The sequence below is a fragment of the Amaranthus tricolor genome, chromosome 7 (assembly GCF_026212465.1).
Source record: "Amaranthus tricolor cultivar Red isolate AtriRed21 chromosome 7, ASM2621246v1, whole genome shotgun sequence".
NCBI classification, from domain to species: Eukaryota; Viridiplantae; Streptophyta; class Magnoliopsida; order Caryophyllales; family Amaranthaceae; genus Amaranthus; species Amaranthus tricolor.
Genome location: NC_080053.1, coordinates 31,705,144 through 31,722,987, shown reverse-complemented (window position 1 = coordinate 31,722,987; position 17,844 = coordinate 31,705,144). Strand labels below are relative to the sequence as shown.

The 17,844-nt window shown below is 32.5% G+C and overlaps 2 protein-coding genes across 3 annotated transcripts; both read right to left on the bottom strand.

Moving 5' to 3' along the window:
- Positions 1–48: 48 nt before the first annotated feature.
- LOC130818386 (inactive beta-amylase 4, chloroplastic) lies at positions 49–9,883 on the bottom strand. 2 transcript variants are annotated; one of them, XM_057684551.1, is made up of 10 exons: positions 9,531–9,883; positions 6,743–6,871; positions 6,214–6,463; positions 5,613–5,833; positions 5,464–5,541; positions 5,190–5,349; positions 4,210–4,463; positions 2,212–2,281; positions 820–888; positions 49–601 (listed from the first exon to the last, which is right to left on the bottom strand). In XM_057684551.1, the coding sequence occupies exons 1-10, from the start codon at positions 9,704–9,706 to the stop codon at positions 449–451; spliced, it is 1,560 nt and encodes a 519-aa protein (XP_057540534.1). In that variant the 5' UTR covers positions 9,707–9,883; the 3' UTR covers positions 49–448. The 2 variants fall into 2 exon arrangements, with proteins under 2 accessions (XP_057540534.1, XP_057540535.1); XM_057684552.1 differs by having other exon boundaries at positions 97–601; positions 6,743–6,896; positions 9,531–9,659.
- A 5,699-nt stretch (positions 9,884–15,582) lies between these two features.
- Positions 15,583–17,349, bottom strand: LOC130817511 (nuclear transcription factor Y subunit B-3-like). The gene is made up of 2 exons (XM_057683254.1): positions 16,696–17,349; positions 15,583–16,617 (listed from the first exon to the last, which is right to left on the bottom strand). Exon 2 carries the CDS (start codon positions 16,486–16,488, stop codon positions 15,946–15,948), a length of 543 nt encoding a protein of 180 aa, XP_057539237.1. The 5' UTR covers positions 16,489–16,617; positions 16,696–17,349; the 3' UTR covers positions 15,583–15,945.
- Positions 17,350–17,844: the final 495 nt, after the last annotated feature.

Here is a 17,844-nt window from a genome sequence, read left to right as displayed (position 1 = left end):
AGTTTCCGAGGATCACTGAGTTGAACCCACAAAATACATTCAACAATCGACATGGAAGCAATCAACAGGAGTATGCATTAACTGATTTGAATATGATGTCTGGAAACAATCCTTTTTTGTAAAGCTTAAAGATAAATGCTCATCACTGGTACATTTCAATGTTATATTCAAAGGGCCAACATAAAAAAAATTAAAAAAAAAACCTAAAAAATGCTGATATTTTCCTAGTAAAGCATTACAATTGTTACTGTTCTGACTGACAATGGAGGGGGCTATGAGCTATGTACATCTGTAAAGAATGAAGAATACAGAAGTTGATGTGGTCAGTGTGTGCAATGGCCCTCCAATCTCCCTGCCTCACTAAAATTTGAGGGCAGCCAAGGCCATTCTATATAGGACTATTTCTTTAACAACAAAAGATCAAATGATTATATATCATGTCTCGTTCTCACTGTTCTGCATTCATGTTTCTCACAAACGGAACAAAGTTTCTCCAATTTTCGGCCTTAAAAATATTGCCACTTAATCTGAAGTACGTGAACGATTTTACAGTTTCCGCCCCAGGATTATAACAATTGGCTTGTATTTGCTGCAGTCCAGCCTGCAAAGCATATCAATTATCCGAAGTAACAATGAGAAGCAAGAAGATAAAATATTTTAGCAATATCAAATCAAAGATTTGTTATTTTCATCCCCAAAGACAAGTTCCACAGTATGGAGCATCAACTCTATCACACAAAACGTGAAAAAAGCCAAAAATTCCATCCAATCACAATGGGTCAGGGTGCACACCAGGCATTCATTCAGAAGCAAGTTTACCTTATCAAAACGTTCGTTACAATTCCTTCCCGTCAAGCTAATAGTCCTTCTCTTTGAGACAGTTTGAAGCTGCACTCAAAATAATAATATAAGGCCTTTATAACCAAATATACATTCTAAACCGTAAACAGCTTTCTACCACTCAAATTAAAACGGAATCTAAAAGTTCATGTTCTGCTCTATAAAGGGAAGAATGAAGAGATGCTAATTCTGCAAATAAAATAATGAAGAGTATAATTCTGTGATAGAGAAGCACATCATTTGACTTGTATAATGAAGAGCTACAAACAGAACTGGTCATAAAATCCACAAATCAAAGAGCATGAGAAACAAGGGTGTCTTAAAAACGGATGTAAGGTTTCATTGCCTACATATTTGCAAAAGCAATTTTTTTTTAATCAAATAGAAACAGTGATACCAAGGTTATATTGAACTACAGGACACTTGAAGAAGTGTTCGGCATTATCCTACCCAGTACCCACTGCTCCTGAATCGGCAGATACAACTGGTTCTGTACGAGAAAAGTTTCAGGCTTGAATATAATTACGACATAAATAAATTAGGTTTTATCTAGTAAATCTTTTTGCGAAAAAATCACAAGGTACTTTGATTATTCAGTCAAGAAGCCCCTTGGCGAGTTGTGAAGGCAGCGACATAGATTATGTCATTAACTTCATAACCTTACATCTTCCAAATGTAGCATACTTTTCCTCACAACACCAGGCTAGGATGACTTTCTTCCCTTAATTTCATACCCCAAAACATTAAAGTACACATTAAAACAGTAAGAATGTCTTAATTCGAATTTGTTGATTTTCCTGTTCATGGAAATCGGTGCCAACAAACTTTATTTTCTGGACAAGGATGTAATAATAAGCTGAACACAAAAGAATTCATGAAAAAAATATCATGAAATTATAATGCCATTGTATTAGGAAGCAAAATTTTTGTTAATCCATTTGACGCCAGCAGCTCTGTATTCTCACTTTGGAAGAATTGAATAATGGTGATCTTAGGAGAGGTCTGACTCACCAAGGTACTGGTCAAAAACATAACCGACCCCAACAAGATTATTAAAAACCCCAAGGTAGAAGCCGAAAAGGAGGATGAAGATTGGAGCACAAATTATCTGTGTCTATTGGTTTTAAAGCTAGTCGGGTTCATCTAGGCATAACTAGAATACAAAATCATTGCCACAAAGTTATATTTAGACTTTCACACCGGCTGCAGGTCTGCAACCACCTAATGAAATCTTCCAACATATAAATCAGATGTAATGCAGGACTAACATAAGCACACTACAATAAGCTAGGATCTAAAGTAAGAATTTAAAAAACAAACATTAACAAAAGGAAATTTTTTTACGAGAAAGTGTGAAAACCAAAAGATTACCTGCTGTAATAATCCTTCCGGACTGCAAAAATAACCTGAAGGTGTATCATTGTCCACCATTTCTAGACACCTACAGATAAGCTTTCAACAGTAAGCAAGCTTTTATTTAGGAGTATAAAAACTTGGAAATTTTGAAAAACTAATGAGTTTTCCCCCAGAAGTTTTAATTCAAGTAGCACAAATTTGTACAGGTTTTCATCAAAAATTTATGCACCCCAACATTTCTTCCTTGGTCAAAATCTCCACAAGAATCAATATATAACCTCCTGGCTGAGAGGAATGACAAATCAATTCAAATCCTGACGTGACTCGAAGCCATATTAGCTAACCCTAAATGAATAGGAGGGTTAAATGAATAGGAGGGTTAAATGTACTTGAACTCCAACATAGACATTTTGATACGATGAATTGGTGGTAGTTCAGTAGTTTTGTTTGAGAAAAGTCTGATTGAACTTGAGTGGGTTCATGTATGTTATCAAAAATATTTCTTTTCATAAAGCACCTTTATGCCAAGGTTATTAAATTTGTTAGAAAACAGAACTCCATACCATCTGTTTGAAATACTAAAAACATCATGCATAAAAAGTTGAAATTTTTACCATAGTAGGTGAACCAAATTCAAATACACTTAATTTTCTTTAGCTCATGAGCTTGTTGCATTAGATGTTGTAGTGCTTGGTTTTAGTCCATTTAGTCATAAGTCCGAGTTTGTTGCATGTTTAAGTTGGGTTGAAAATTAATTCTACAATCAAGTGCATGGCTGAATCGTATGCAAATGGCTGATTGGTTATATGAGCTATTGGATTTTACTTAAGCTTTACATTTCCTTTTGCTTTAACCACCATTTGCAATAAAACTAAGCTAGCCAAAGAGTCTTGTAATAAGTTTGAAGAGGTTGTTCAGTTATAGTCATTAATCAGCCTAAGTAAATGCTATTAAATTAGGGAGTTAATTAAGAGTCCTTCGGTGCTTCATATGGCTGTCCCTTGATGCTTCATGTGATAGACAACTGCACTTTTTGTTTTCCTACTCTTTTAGCTTCCTTTTGATTTTTTATAGCTCTATATAAAAAGCTCATATGTTTTTTTGAGTAACCATAGTTGATGGAACGAAAATAAAGCTGTGTTTAAAATTGTTTTTCTTAGTGTCCAAAGTCCAAGTAATCCTTTAATACTTCGAGCGTGTCTTGAGTATTGAATTTAGGGAAATTGAGTGAGTCTTATCTTTGATCTATACCCCAAAACTTTGAGTGTGTTCTTGAATTTTGGTTCTATCCCTTGATATTTTGTTCCTGTTCTTGTGTTGACCAAGTATAAATCTATCTTTCTTTATTTAGAAGGGTGTATTTACACTTACATCAGTAGGAGTGTAGGTCTGTATCCTCACCGTTGGATGTCTGAGGATCCATGCCAAAATCAGATTAGGTAGGTTAGAGTTGGAGTCGGCTTGGAAATCCAACATTTGATCAGGTCGGAGATAGGTTACACAGAATCAGATGCAAAATTCAACCCGCAGTCATCCCTATGACCTCCTCTAGGGGGTTTGCAATACCTAGATTCTAGTGTACATGAACATAGGGCCTATTTTTTTTATTTTTCTTATCGCAAAAAAATTTTATTGCAACTAATTATTGGTGTCAAATGAGCTACTTAATGACAACTTGCGTTTTGAAATAGTGGGACCAACACAACTCTGATTTCAAAAACCTATTACAAGATAGCCAGCTTGAACAATAAAGGTAGAAAGGTTCGATAATGTAATTTTCTAACAACAAGGGGTGATTTTATCAGGCGGTAATTTGCAAATTTTCTTTACGGAATCTGATTTTTCAACAAGTACAATAGAAAACTAACAAGTAAAGCATTCAATGCAAGGCACAAGGATCTCAAACAATTATGTCAACGGACTATCATAGATTTTTTCCTTAAATCTTCACTTATTCAGGTATAAAAAGCTCTATTCAGGAAAAGATAGAGAGATTAACAGGTAAAATCTTACGATATGTGAAGAGCTGCCCCATGACGAAACAACATCAAAGCCAATGGATCATAGCCATCTCTCTGAGCAGTGTTATAATAACCAGCCGTAAGTTCTGCTGCATGTGACAATGACTCGTACCACCAATATATTGCACCGATCTTTGCCACTAGTAGCACAGAAGTTTTGTCATTTTGTTGATACTTCTTCAACAGATCTGCTGCTTTCCCAAGAATTACATCTGCATGATGAATCAGCTTACCACTGTACCATTCCTACAAAAATTTGTGATGTCAGATTATCTTGAGAACTAATGTATACAACTTTTTCAATCAGAAACTATTTTCCAGTTTTTATCAGCAAAACCATATACATTTCTAATATTACAGCATTACCTTCATTTTTGTATAAGATGGTTTTGGTATTTGCGAACAGGTAAGGACGATAGAAAGCTGGAGCTCAAAGACTTAGAAAAAGGGCGAGGAAGACCGAAGTTGAGTTGGAGAACAGGATTAGAAATGATATGAATGACCTAGACTTACAAATTAGGATGGTAGAAAATCGGAATGAACGGAGAAGAACGTCAAGAATCCATGTGGACAACCATTGGAACTATATTGGTTCATGTAGCCGAACCCAATCTTTTGGGATTAAGGCTATGTCAATGTTGTTGTGTTACTTGTTACTACCACGTCAGAAGAATGTTTCACTTTCTGATTAAATGAGAACTACCACTTCACTTAATTATTCTAAAAATCCCCCCATCGTAACTTTGTTGATACACAAAGTTAAAGGTCGAAAAGGGAAGATCCATTCGTAACCCAGAAGACGTCTTGCCCTCGTATTGTAAGAATGAAAACTCAACATTATGAGTGCATTTCTACTTCTTACACGTGATAGAGCAAAAGGCGGTGTTTTGATAGTAAAGAGATGTTCCCTTGAGAAACATTAACATACATAAAAAAAAAAACAGGAGATTGTCTTTCAGAAGAAGTACATACAAGGAAGAATTGGCCGTAGTCAGAAAGGAAACTATTTTGACCACCTTCAAAGAAAGGAACTCCTGATGGAGTGCTATTGTAACAACCAGCATCCTCTGGGCCCTTCCCTCCCCACTGAGGGTTTCCTTCGTGGCAAGCAGCCATTCTTAGATCCTCCATCCTGAAATTGCACAGCATAGGTGAAACTTCTGTCCTAGATTACAGAATATGAGTATAAGCAAGTTTATGAAGTACCCTGTACTACAACATAAGCAAGTTTCGTAAGTTGGCCTACATGTACTTGTCATAGCATTGGAATTGACCAATTCCAGGAAATCTCCATCGACCATCTGCATATGGATGAGCAGGATACCTGCACATCACCTCATGTAAGCTATTGAATCAGATAAATGATGTTCATGGATAAGGCACCAAAACTGTTACCTAAGTTCACCTGCAGGACCAAGACCAACACTAATTTCTTCAATAGTATGACCGATTAATAAATCAAATTTGTCAAGGAAATTGAAGATGAAGTCTTCATAACACTGGAGGGCAGTACGACCACAAAATAGAGGAAGCTCATCCACTCCAAGTGTAAGATAATCGTCACAGAAATCCCCATTCCGGTCTCGGTAATAAATGTCTCTGTTGATAGCACCAATCTGAAGGAAAAGAAAAAAAATGAGGTTCACAAATTCCCAAATTTACATATGGGGAAAATAAAAATGAACATCAAAATTGATCACGTTCAATGTGTCTGTGTGTTCTTTGCCACCAAGGAAGAGTGAACTAATATTCCAATACGAAAAAAAAAGAAGTGCCATGTTTCGAAAATTGTCACTTCTCAAAAAGAGGAGCCATCATCACATTAATTTTAGTTGAGGAGATGATTTTACTGAGGCACATATCTGGGACTTGCAATTTTAATTTTTAGCAAATACAAGAAAATCCCCAGGATGAAAAGACAAACGAATTATTTCCAACTAGCTAGACGCAAATAAAGAATTAATCAAGTGATGATTTATTGACAAAGTACAACCACCTTCTGAATCCACATTGGAAGGCTCACAGAACCTTTAAGTCGAGATGATAAGTGTACATTCGAGTGGAAACACAAAGCAATATGCAACTTCAGACCGGCTTCAGAAATCAATTTAAAAAGCTCTTCATAAAGAGACCAGTCATAAGCATAAGGAGAAGTACGTTCCACAATCCCCCACCAGACCTCAACAGCAATCCCATGGACACCTGCCAGCTTGAGTGCTTTAAGGGATACAGACAATGCTTTGATCCTGTAAAAGACAAATAAATGAGCAAAAAACTATACTTATGACTTATGAAATAAATTGATGAACTCCAATCTTACAAAGTGAAGAAAGAAAAAAATCATGCAATGGCAAAACAAGTGTCTAATCATCTTCCAGTCGCAAATATTTGACTTAGAACGGTAATTGAGTAACTTAAAAGAGGTAAAGACTAGAGGAATTTGAAATCTAATTTTACAAAAGGCGCCAAATAATAATTTCTCAATAAGAATAAAAGACATAAAAAGGCTTACGCAAAATACTCACTTTTTTATCCTTGGAGTCCCAAGAGTGTCAATGCCAAAGGAATCAAGAGGCATCATCACGAAAACAGGCACTCTCTTCTGTTTAGATGACTTTAAAATCAAGGATCTTGACTTCTCTCGTGCATCCATGCTAAAAGAGATAGATCACTGGGTACCTTTAGTTTCTCACGCAATCAACGAAAAAAGCAATTCAAACAGTAATCATATACCTATTCATATATACTTATTTCACTCTGCCCCGAAAACACATGCAATACCAAGAAGGGTGCTCCCCATAAAAGCAGTTCAATAGTGGACAGTAGATGTCCAAATGAGAATACTACTCACTCCATCCCTATCATTTTTCAGCTATGTTCTCTTATTGAATATTAATATCCATATTATTTTTAAAGATATGTTTTGTGGTCCTCTATCTATCCAATACGGGTCAACAAGATCAAATAACTCATATAGAACAAGGCCTTTAAAACAGAAATACAACGAACAAATGCAAAAACCAAATAATCTTTAAAAAGGAATCTAGTTAAAAATTCAAGAGTACACGCAAGAGCCACACTTTAACTTTGATTGGTGTCACAAGAGTAAGTACATGGAACCATCATAGTAACCCTAAGTATTCATATCTAGGTTATTTCAAATTAGAGTAACATTAAAAACAAACTATTGCGTCCTTTATATTGACGGGGCCAAAGATTTTAATTCTTTGGTGTCGAATTATAATAGACTTTAGTAAAACGACTCATTAAATCACATGCACTTTCACATGATAGTTTACTACCACGGGTCAATTAGAAACGACCTCTTTATTAGTGTTATCACTAACAAGCATAAGATTGTGTAGATCCGACCCCCTTAAACCTCACCCTAGATGAAAGCCACTTAATGATATTGGGGTAATGGAATATTGTTATTAGCAACTAACTAGCTCATAGAAGTGCCTTTTGAGACTCTAATCAAAACTAACCCTCAAGACGTCGAAAATTTGGAATGTGTATTATAACTACATGGTGTTGCCAATAATGTGGTCATTGTGAGCAAGCGCAACGCATGAGTTGAGGCAATTTTATGGTTTTAAGTTAAAATGTCATAATGTTGGTAAACAAATTTTCCAAGGAGTTGACAATTCATTGATTGACTTTAACAAAGAATAGGCTCAACTCCTAAAAACAAGATTGAAGTTGTATCGAGGATTTGTCGCCTATGTACATGAGTCGTTGGTCTTGGCACAAGGGAAGAGAAGATTGGGTGAATGACCGACAATTTTCTCTTGTGTTACGTGACTCACCGAAGACTGTACCGGCGATGTTTTGCATGCATCTTCAAAATTTCTCGAGCAGTAATGTCTTGAATAAGTCATGCACGTAATGGGGAAAAATTCTCTAAAATGGGAAATTGCTTTCCTTTAAAGCAACTTAGTTGGATATTGTAAACCTACTTGGGAGTTATTTTAAGGGAAAAGCATTAATTATATTGTAATTATGATTGATTATTCTCTAATGTTTTTACACAAAAGTTCAGAAATCCTCTCTAGATTTTTTGAGAACTCAAACACACAAAAGAAATTGAGAAAGATTAGCTTCCTCTATTTGATTTCCATAAGTGAGTCTCATCCTTTGAACTTGCCTATCAAAGGGATTTTGATTTATATCTCTTTTAGTGTAATTCAATACAAAAACATGGCTACTTTTGGGGAATTAGTTCTGAAGTTTCAGTGTCCAACAAGCTTATTAATTTCATCAAGTCACAAGAAAACTTCTTATGTTCGTGATTAATCTATCAAGTTGTTGTCAAGAAAGAATCTCCATTGAACGCCATCCAACAGATCAAGATTGTCATAGTCATCATTGTAGTGCCCGTGTATTGGAAGTAATTGCTATGGTAAGTACTATATTCCAACACAAGACTTTCAACTCATGCTCTTCTGAAATTAATGCTCACATTTTCCATTCCTGATGTTCATATAAAGTTTACACATTCTCCTCCTCCCAAAAACTGCAATCATCCACTGTCTCCATTTAAGTGTTTCTTCCCTCTACCTCCCCCGACTCCCTACTCTACCCCATATTCTATGACAGTAAATACAAACATAAATTTAGATTGTAGTATGTATGTATCGATCAACTATCCTAAGTTCGATTGCATAGCATTCAGCATGAAACTTTACTAATTCACAAAGACCAAGCAGAACATCAGTTATGCCATCTAAAACCAACATTCAGCTCATGCTTCATTGATTAAACTCATATAGTAAAAACAAATAAATAAATTTAAGAAATTGAAAACCCATATATAGTTTCATCGGTTAAATTACATAGCGTCATATTTCCATGTGAATGCAACACCTAATGCACATACTGACAGACAAATTTCCAAGCATCATCCTTGAAACCAATAATAAAAATCCAAGCTTCCAGCATTTGAAATGAACACGTATATGTAAATCCAACCACAAATAATTAATCACTTTTGTTTTATTAAAAAAATAATTTTTTCTATATTTCATCTTAGTAATTGAATGATGGCATGTATATTAAATCACCCAATAATTCCAACAAAAATAGCAATTCTTGACTCAAAAGAACCCGAAATCCCAAAATTTTAAAAATCCCATTTCCATATTTCATCTAGTAATTGAAAAATGGCATGCCCATATCAAATCACCCATCAATCCTTCAAGAAAATCTATCTTTAGCATCAAATAATTAAAAACACAAAAAAATAAAAAGAAAAACTATAATAAATTGAATTTGTAAAATTATAAATTGTGCTAAAGGTTAAACAATCTATACCTGAAGACGCGACTACTTTTACTGAAAAGAGATCTCCATTTCTTGGAAGGAAGAATAAGAGTGGAAACGTTTCGAAAATTTCTGAAAACGTTTCTCCGATTTTTGAATTGGAATAGCAGGTCATTGAAGGAGTAGTAGTTTCGTGTTCCGCTGCATCTACAGAGCAAACCCGCCATTGAAGATAGTAGAGAGAGAAAATGTGTGATTTCTAGATAGAGAAAGTGGGAAGAGTGTGGTTTTCGAGATTACATGGGAAGTTCTGCAAGCAAAGGCTTCTTCAAGAAAGTTGGAAAGAAAGGAAAGAAAATGATTTTTTTAAATAGGAAGTAATTTGTGGATCACTGAATCTTTTTATTATTTTTTTTTTTTAAAAGAATCTTCTTTTCTTTTTTAATGTATAATTCTCTTTGATTTTAGATATGATATGGGAGGATAAAATCATAAAAAAATGAAGGCAAAAATTGTATAGATGATGATATAAAAATAGAAATTAGTTTGTGGGTATGATAATAAATAAAAAATGACTATTATTGAAGTTATAAATACAAGTAATAATTTAAAAGAAATCATATTATGTTCATTTTAATTTGTTCGTTATATTTTAATTGAAAAAACTCCTACAACTTCGATTGAATATATTAATCTGAAATTAGTGAAATCCTCTAAGACACATTCTAAACCAATTATATACTATCCTTTACTTTAATAATGCTCAAATTTTAAAATGGTATCTTTAACGGTCCATTTGATTAGTGGTATTAAATGGCTGTAATGAGAATGATTTATAGTGTAAAATATTATTAAAAGTTCTATATCATTCCCATGGTAATGAAATTTTGATCACAAAAAAGTTTATTTATTTACAAATTTCCATTACCACCTAATACCACCCCTGCTAATGGTAATGCATTGGAATGAATTTTATAAAGAAAATGAGATGATTGAAGTTGGACAAGCATCAAGGTAACCAAGAGATTTTTCAACTAAAATTACACTTGTTTTCATTTCCATTACCGTTTTTTATTACCACTTACTAAACGAGCCATAAAGGGTTTAATAGTCTAGTCTAATCACTAATGAGACGTGTCTAGCAATCTTCGTTGCCCACAGGTACGAGTTCAAAACTCACTCCAAACTTTTCATTGATAACGATTATAGTGTTATCTAAAGATTATCACGTAATTTGAATATTGCACTGAAAGTAAAATAGTTTAGAAATAAATTATTTTATCATTATAATAAATTATTAAAAATTGTTCCTATTCATTGACGTTCCTAGGAAATGTAGTAAGCAATTTTGATAGGTTGAACAATCAATTTGGATCATATTTTGTTAGGCAAAAAGCTTGTTAAGTTGTTCGCCCCACAATCACATTGGGTCATTTCCTAAGTGAGTAGCGTGATTCATGAGTTATAACTTAATACACTTACCTGTTACAGACTTACAGGCCGTAACACATTCAGCAAATAGATACTTCTCAATTACACTCACAACTCACATGCAAAATTTACCATCACTACAGAAATCAGACATCACATATATATATATATATATATATATATATATATATATATATATATATATATATATATATATATATATATATATATATATGTATATATATTTATATATATATTTAGTACTATAATAGAAGAGTAGTGTATTAATATTCATCCACATTTTCATAATTGAATGGAGAAAATTTATTCAAAAGTCTCACCATTGAAGTTCTCCTAATTATATATTCTATTAATTTTTATGTATAATACCAAGAAGAAAGTTTGATTGTGAGCATGTCATTTGTCTTTTTTTCATTGGTTAGTATTAATAGAATTTGACTAATTTACATTTTTTGCACTTACCATATTTACAAATTTATATTTTTGAAAAAACTCATACATTAATAGATGGAATAAATCACAATTATTCCAATTACACAATTGCATATCAATGCACTGTTTAAAAAATTATAATGGGAAACATATAATGTACTATATAGAACATTATATATTGTCTGATAAAATTCTGAAATTATACCGCGTAGAAAATTATACTACAAAATATATTACTTTTATTCCAGTGTAATTGGAATTACACATTTTAGAAAATTATACTGCAAAATTACACTGTGTATAAAATTATATAGCAATTTAGGAAATTACTTAAAGTACATAATAGCCCTTTTTCCATCAATTATTATTTAAAACTAAAATGACATAAAATCCAATTAATTGATCATTAAAAATAATCATTTATATTATTAGACTATCATAATTACAATTTTGAATTTTAGTAAAAATGTGAAGTATGGTCTGCAATCTAAAATTTTGTTAAAATATTAACGTATTTAAAAATTTGTGCATTGCACGAATTTTTATCCTAGTTTCCTATAAAGCAACCAATTAAATTTCTATTAAATTAGCATTTTCTAAGACTATTAATTGGTATCGTAAGTATTAAACTTAAATTTTAAGAAATGTGACATGACAAATAAATAATTAATTTTAAAAGTATAATCTAACTCTATTAGAATTAGGGCATGGGCTTGATGAAAGTCTAGTTCTAGTAAAATTGAAAAAAGACATGTACGCACCTTGCTGGGAGAGGGAGTCTACAAGTAGTTGATCATATTTCATGCATGTAGAAGATGTCATGGAATTGACATCATCAAAGTTGAAGAAGCAACATGGTCGAATCTATACTTATTTAATACTGTCTATAATTGACAGCATGCACTCAAAATATGCATATACTCATACTAATATATCATATATATGCTACTTAAGTTAGTATGAATTTTAATGTTATTGACCCATGTTCAACCTTTATTTAGTACTCCCCCTATTCATCTTAAGAGTTCCATTTGACTTTTTACGGATTTTAAGGAGAGTTAAAAGTGGGACCTTAAGGGTAGGAAAGAAAGTGGTATGATGGGTTTTTAATGTAAGGGAGGAAAATTAGTATGGATAATAAAGGGTATAATTGAAAATATGATAAAGCTATTAAGGACATAAAAGTCAAAAACCCATACCAAAAATAAAAATGAGACAATTAAGATGATTTGACCATAAAAGGAAATGAGACACATAAGCTGAATAGAAGAGAGTATATTTTTTAATATTATTGATATTATTTAATTTTATTCTAAATTCGCAAAAAAAACAACTATTTATATAGTAATTGGGACGGTGTACACTTCACTTCAAACCAACTTGGCAACTATGAAAATTCTACGTGGAAGTAGGTTCTAGCTACTCATACTCATCCAAAAATGATAAGAACACATTCATTCAATAATTTGTCTCCTAAAGAATCAAGCATGGGCATTGCTGACTCAACTTAAATCTTTTTTCTAATTATACTTTAGGTCCTACATTCAAGCTTTTCCCATAATATCAATTTTTTTTTCATAAACATGTATGAGATGCTAGTAATTATTACAAACAAAGATACAATTATTCTTTTCATAAAAAAAATATAATTACTAATACACTATAGAATACATCGCATGCGATCCTAATGAATTTCTGTGAAGATTTGTTTGCAACGCTTAAATTGCTCAGAATTTTTGAAAACTGATTGAATTATGTTTTTAATTGTCCTTTTTCGCAATATTTTCTCCCATAAAGGTATTTTTAAATTATCAAATAGATTTACAATGAAATACAATCAATCCCTTTAAAGTATGAAGTTAGTAATCTAAGTGGATATTTGCTTTTCAAAGATGTAAAAATCATAATCATTATAAGAGTTAAAGTTCTTCATACGATCAAATGTATGTTGAGAGATATATGCATGCAAGAAGAATTCAGAAATTGTAGAGTATGAAAGTATCTTATCATCCTCATGCATTGCACTCTATTTATAGAGTTCATGTTTGATTTCATTTCTTGGTTTCATGCCTGATAACTAATGAAAACATTATTAAAATGAAAGAATACAAAACATAGCAAAACTTTGTGAAAACTCATTGCAAAATCTTATATCACATTTTGTAATAGCATATTTGAACGAGCATTAGAAGTGCTCGAAGGAGCACCCTATAATCACTTTGTTGCTTGAACGAGCACATCTTGTTGGACATATATCGTGTCATTCGTGCTTGTATGTTTTAAGCACTTGGATGCTTAGCTTTTAGTCCTAAGATTAATGTTCTAATATGCTTTTAATTATGCTAAGAGAAATGTTAATGCATTCATTATAATTCTAGAAAAAATGATTGAGTTAATATTATTCCAATCGACTCTATAAAATATGAATGGAATTAATTTATATAGTAGGGAGACACATCACACAATAGACTTTGCATAGAAGCAATAGGCATGGATTGGATTGTAGTGTATCGAATGCATGATTGGCTTTGAGTGGATCAGAGTTGTACCGACTCACAAACACGATTTGCGTTTGGGTTTGGCCCGCACCTTTCCGAAAATCTGAATAAGATAAGATGTTTTAATAATTTAATTTCAAAAATAAGTTTCGTAAAAATTTAATTTCCAAAATAAGCGTTCGTACCTCTAAACCTAGCCTTGGAGTAAGTCGCTGTCACTAACAGCGACTTAAAAATAAATAAATAAATAAATTTTTTTTTTTTAAGTCGCTGTTAGTAACAGCGACTTAATAAATTTTAAGTTTTCAGTTCTCAGTTACTTCCTCATTCCAACCTACGAGATTAAGGAGTTCATCAGTCAACCTTAAAGTCGTTGTTACTAACAGCGACTTAAGGAGTTGTAACATCCCGGAAAAATTCGGATCGTTAAAAGAGAGATTTTTTTATATTTTAAAAGAAAACCAAGCAGGACCCGAGTTAAACCAAGATGCCATAAAGGCACGAGAAAACACTCCCTAAGTCGCTGTTAGTAACAGCGACTTATGACTTTTAATTTTTTTTTTTTGTCTTTCGCTGTTAATAACAGCGACTTACTCTAAGGCTAGGTTTGGATGTACGGACGCTTGTGTTTGGGAATTAAGTTTTCACGAAGCTTATTTTTAAAATTAAGTTGTTAAATAATCTTATTTTATTCACATTTTCCTCCTTTTCTTTATTGAGCTACCACACTCCTCACATTTGGGCTTGTCCCAAGGAATTATAAGAGGATGGCCTTATTCGCTACTCAGGCATTTGTGTTGAGATGGTTGGGTCTACAGAGTAGAGACTAAGCACTAGCAGTGGATCTAGCGTAATGACTAGGTCATTTGATATCACTTAAATTCAAATAAATTAAAAATTATATATAAATATACCTTAAATGAATTGATTAGTGTATTTTCTTCTACATATGTGACCAGAGAACAAAATCCAACAGGCACTTACACCTTTTTATTGGAACTTCAGATGCTGAATGCCTAACAGAAATGCTCAGACAGGGAGAGATTGAGTTGTTTGAGAATGCTATGATCATAGATTCATAGGTAGATGTTTAAGTGGGATGCTAAAACTAAAAATTAACCAAAAGGCTCATAATCAATAATTATTCATGTTTTGCAAAATCAAATGACATGAACTAATTTCATTACTAATTTAGTCATATGCTATCATTAATTCCTAACCAAAGCAACCAAAATAGCAATCTCACTCAAGACTCAAAAGTCAAAACTACTACTCCTCCAACCCTAATTAGTAATTATAATATTATATCTCTGATTTAGACTGATCATCAGCAACCGATATACTCCTCTATAGGTGCAAGTTTTAAGGGAATGTTGTCGGCCAATGACGTTACTAAGAATTCATAGTAAATATTTGACCCAAAGCGAATAACATTTATTAATTACATGTTAATAATGTTAATTACTCCTATTAATATTGGAATGGAATGAACATACGCTAGAAGTCTAGACTCATTGAAACAACTTAGAAATAACGACAATTTTATTTTTAGCAATTTAAAAATTATTAATTTATTGTGTTTTTTTTTAGCAAAATTCAATATTGCTCATATGTTTACAAATATAGTTTTGTACCTTTTTCTTAATAAGATCATAAATTAACCCCATAATTACAAGCTTGGTAATCAAACTTAGGTATAACTTTACAAAATACACAAAATATGAAAATAACATAATTACATATCTTGAATTAAATTAAAATTTGATCGAGTCTTTTGAATATCCTTTAGAAGTCAATACAAAGTTACAATATTACAATGATAGTTGATATATAGTGATGTACACTAAAAGTCCAAAGCTAATACAAGACATGACCAGAATTAATCAACCATATTCTTCTTAGTTCTTAGTAGTCCTTACTACTCCACCATCAGGCATCCACTCTAAATAATATCTCCTCCAGCTTTCAACTCTAATTCCACATACTCTAAAAAAAAAAAAAGCTAAAAAAATATAATTGGGACCCACAATATTAAAAAAAAATTTAAAGGTAAACCCCACCATTACCTCAACAAGGGCCCACCTCTAAATCCCCCTATTACCCCCACTACCACTACCACCACCATATCCATACACGTGTCCACCTTGACCAATCACATGTCCAATTCCAAAAACACCCCCACCATTTCCCCCATTATTATTACTACTACCACCACCCCCACTATTATTCCCTTGAACCGGCATACCAGTCCCGGTTTTTTCACCTTCTAATTCCCTGAACCGATGTAAATAAACCTTTAGCGGATCAACATATTCTTCAAACCCTAGTGTAGTCATCGCCCATAGAAGATCGTCGCCATTGATGGTTTTCCTCTTTTCTCTTTGACATTTATCACTAGCTTCTCCTGTTATGAAACTTATGAACTCCGAAACGCATTCTTGAACAGTTTCTTTTGCGTCTTTTGAGATTTTTGCGTTTGCTGGTAGAGCCTTTTTCATTATGCGACTCACGTTTGCGATTGGTAGAAATCGATCTTGTTCTCGTGGTGATGATGAGGTCAGTGAATTTCCATGGTGGAAACCGTGATCGTTTGATTTTCCTCCTGAATCATTGTCCGAGTCCGCCATTTTTTATCTGAATAACTTATTTGATTCTTCTTTTAAATTTAACAATTTTTTCCTCTGATTACCTACTCTTCTTTACCCAAAGAATCAAACACAGTAAAATGTTTCGATCTGCAAAAATATTTCTCCGACCTGAAATTAATTCTCAGCTGCTTTCGTGATCGATTAATCATCAATTAGATGAAATGCACAAAAATAAACAAAATTTACCTCAAAAAGAAACTTGACCATTGAGTTCACAAAATTTGCAAGAGAAATTGAAAAATTATGTGTAATGAATTCTTACAATAATCCAAGAAAATCGGATAAATAATCGGAAAAGAAATTTGGGAGAAGAATCAGAGAAGAAGGGGGAAGGAGGAGAGAGAAAGAAGCAGGAAAGATTTGGGTTATTGGAGTATTTGTTGTTTATTCATTGGATTAGAAATTCGATGATAGAAGGACTAAATAAAAAAAGGAGAAGAAAAGGTGAAAAAATTTGATGTAAGAAGAAACGTGGAAGATTATAAACCGTTGTTTATCGATAAGAATGAGGGGTTGTAATGAAGGAAGAGATAAGATTCAATGGATTAGATTGGTCGAGGTAAAGGATATGATCTCAACCATCCATGGAGAACATTTGACATGTGGATGCTTTTCAATGGTAGATTGTGTTTGGACCCCACTTTGTTGGACTTAATCTTTGCTTTAAGCTTGGTTTGGCTTTTAGTTTTTGGGAGGTTTTAAGGTTTATTTAGTTTTATAAATCACTTTACATTTGAATATGCAACTCAACACTATGTATTATGTAATATTGTAATTGGATGCAAGTAAAATAAATTTGTTAACTTAACAAGAATTTAGTTCACTTGTCATTTAATGTTTTTAAGTTTACGCTTTTTTATTTTACAAATTTTGTTAATGTAATTGAAGATAGACTTTGAAATTCTTTAATCATGATGGGGCTATAAGATGTTCAAAATATAATAATTCACGGTTAAATGCTTTATTTTTTGTGATTTATTATTTTATAGCTAGTAATCTTTTTTAAGAGGCCTTTTATTTTATTTTTTGATTTGCTTTTCTTTCAACATTAAGACTCACATTTTTTGTTGTAGTACACCATGTCTCTTCGCAAATCTTTCAAAACATCATAATAAATGTATGTTGAAATGAGATTAGTTCAATATAAAATATACTTCTATAAATTTTTCGTTTTCTATTTCTATTACAACAGTAATATAGAAACTAGAGATGTTCATTTCATATTATATATATTTTTTCCTTATAAGTAAGCTATATTTAAGCGTTATTTAAACAAATTGATATAAAATAATAGAAAAATACAACTGATGTAAGCATGTAAAATTGTGAATAAGA

Excerpts from the sequence above, each read along its gene's own strand:
- LOC130818386 (XM_057684551.1), bottom strand. The coding sequence starts at position 9,706 with ATGGCGGGTTTGCTCTGTAGATGCAGCGGAACACGAAACTACTACTCC. Across the intron at positions 6,464-6,742 it reads GGGACTCCAAGGATAAAAAA|GATCAAAGCATTGTCTGTAT; the intron begins GTGAGTATTTTG and ends TGTCTTTTACAG. Across the intron at positions 889-2,211 it reads CGGAAGGATTATTACAGCAG|CTTCAAACTGTCTCAAAGAG; the intron begins GTAATCTTTTGG and ends TTTTGAGTGCAG.
- LOC130817511 (XM_057683254.1), bottom strand. The coding sequence starts at position 16,488 with ATGGCGGACTCGGACAATGATTCAGGAGGAAAATCAAACGATCACGGT.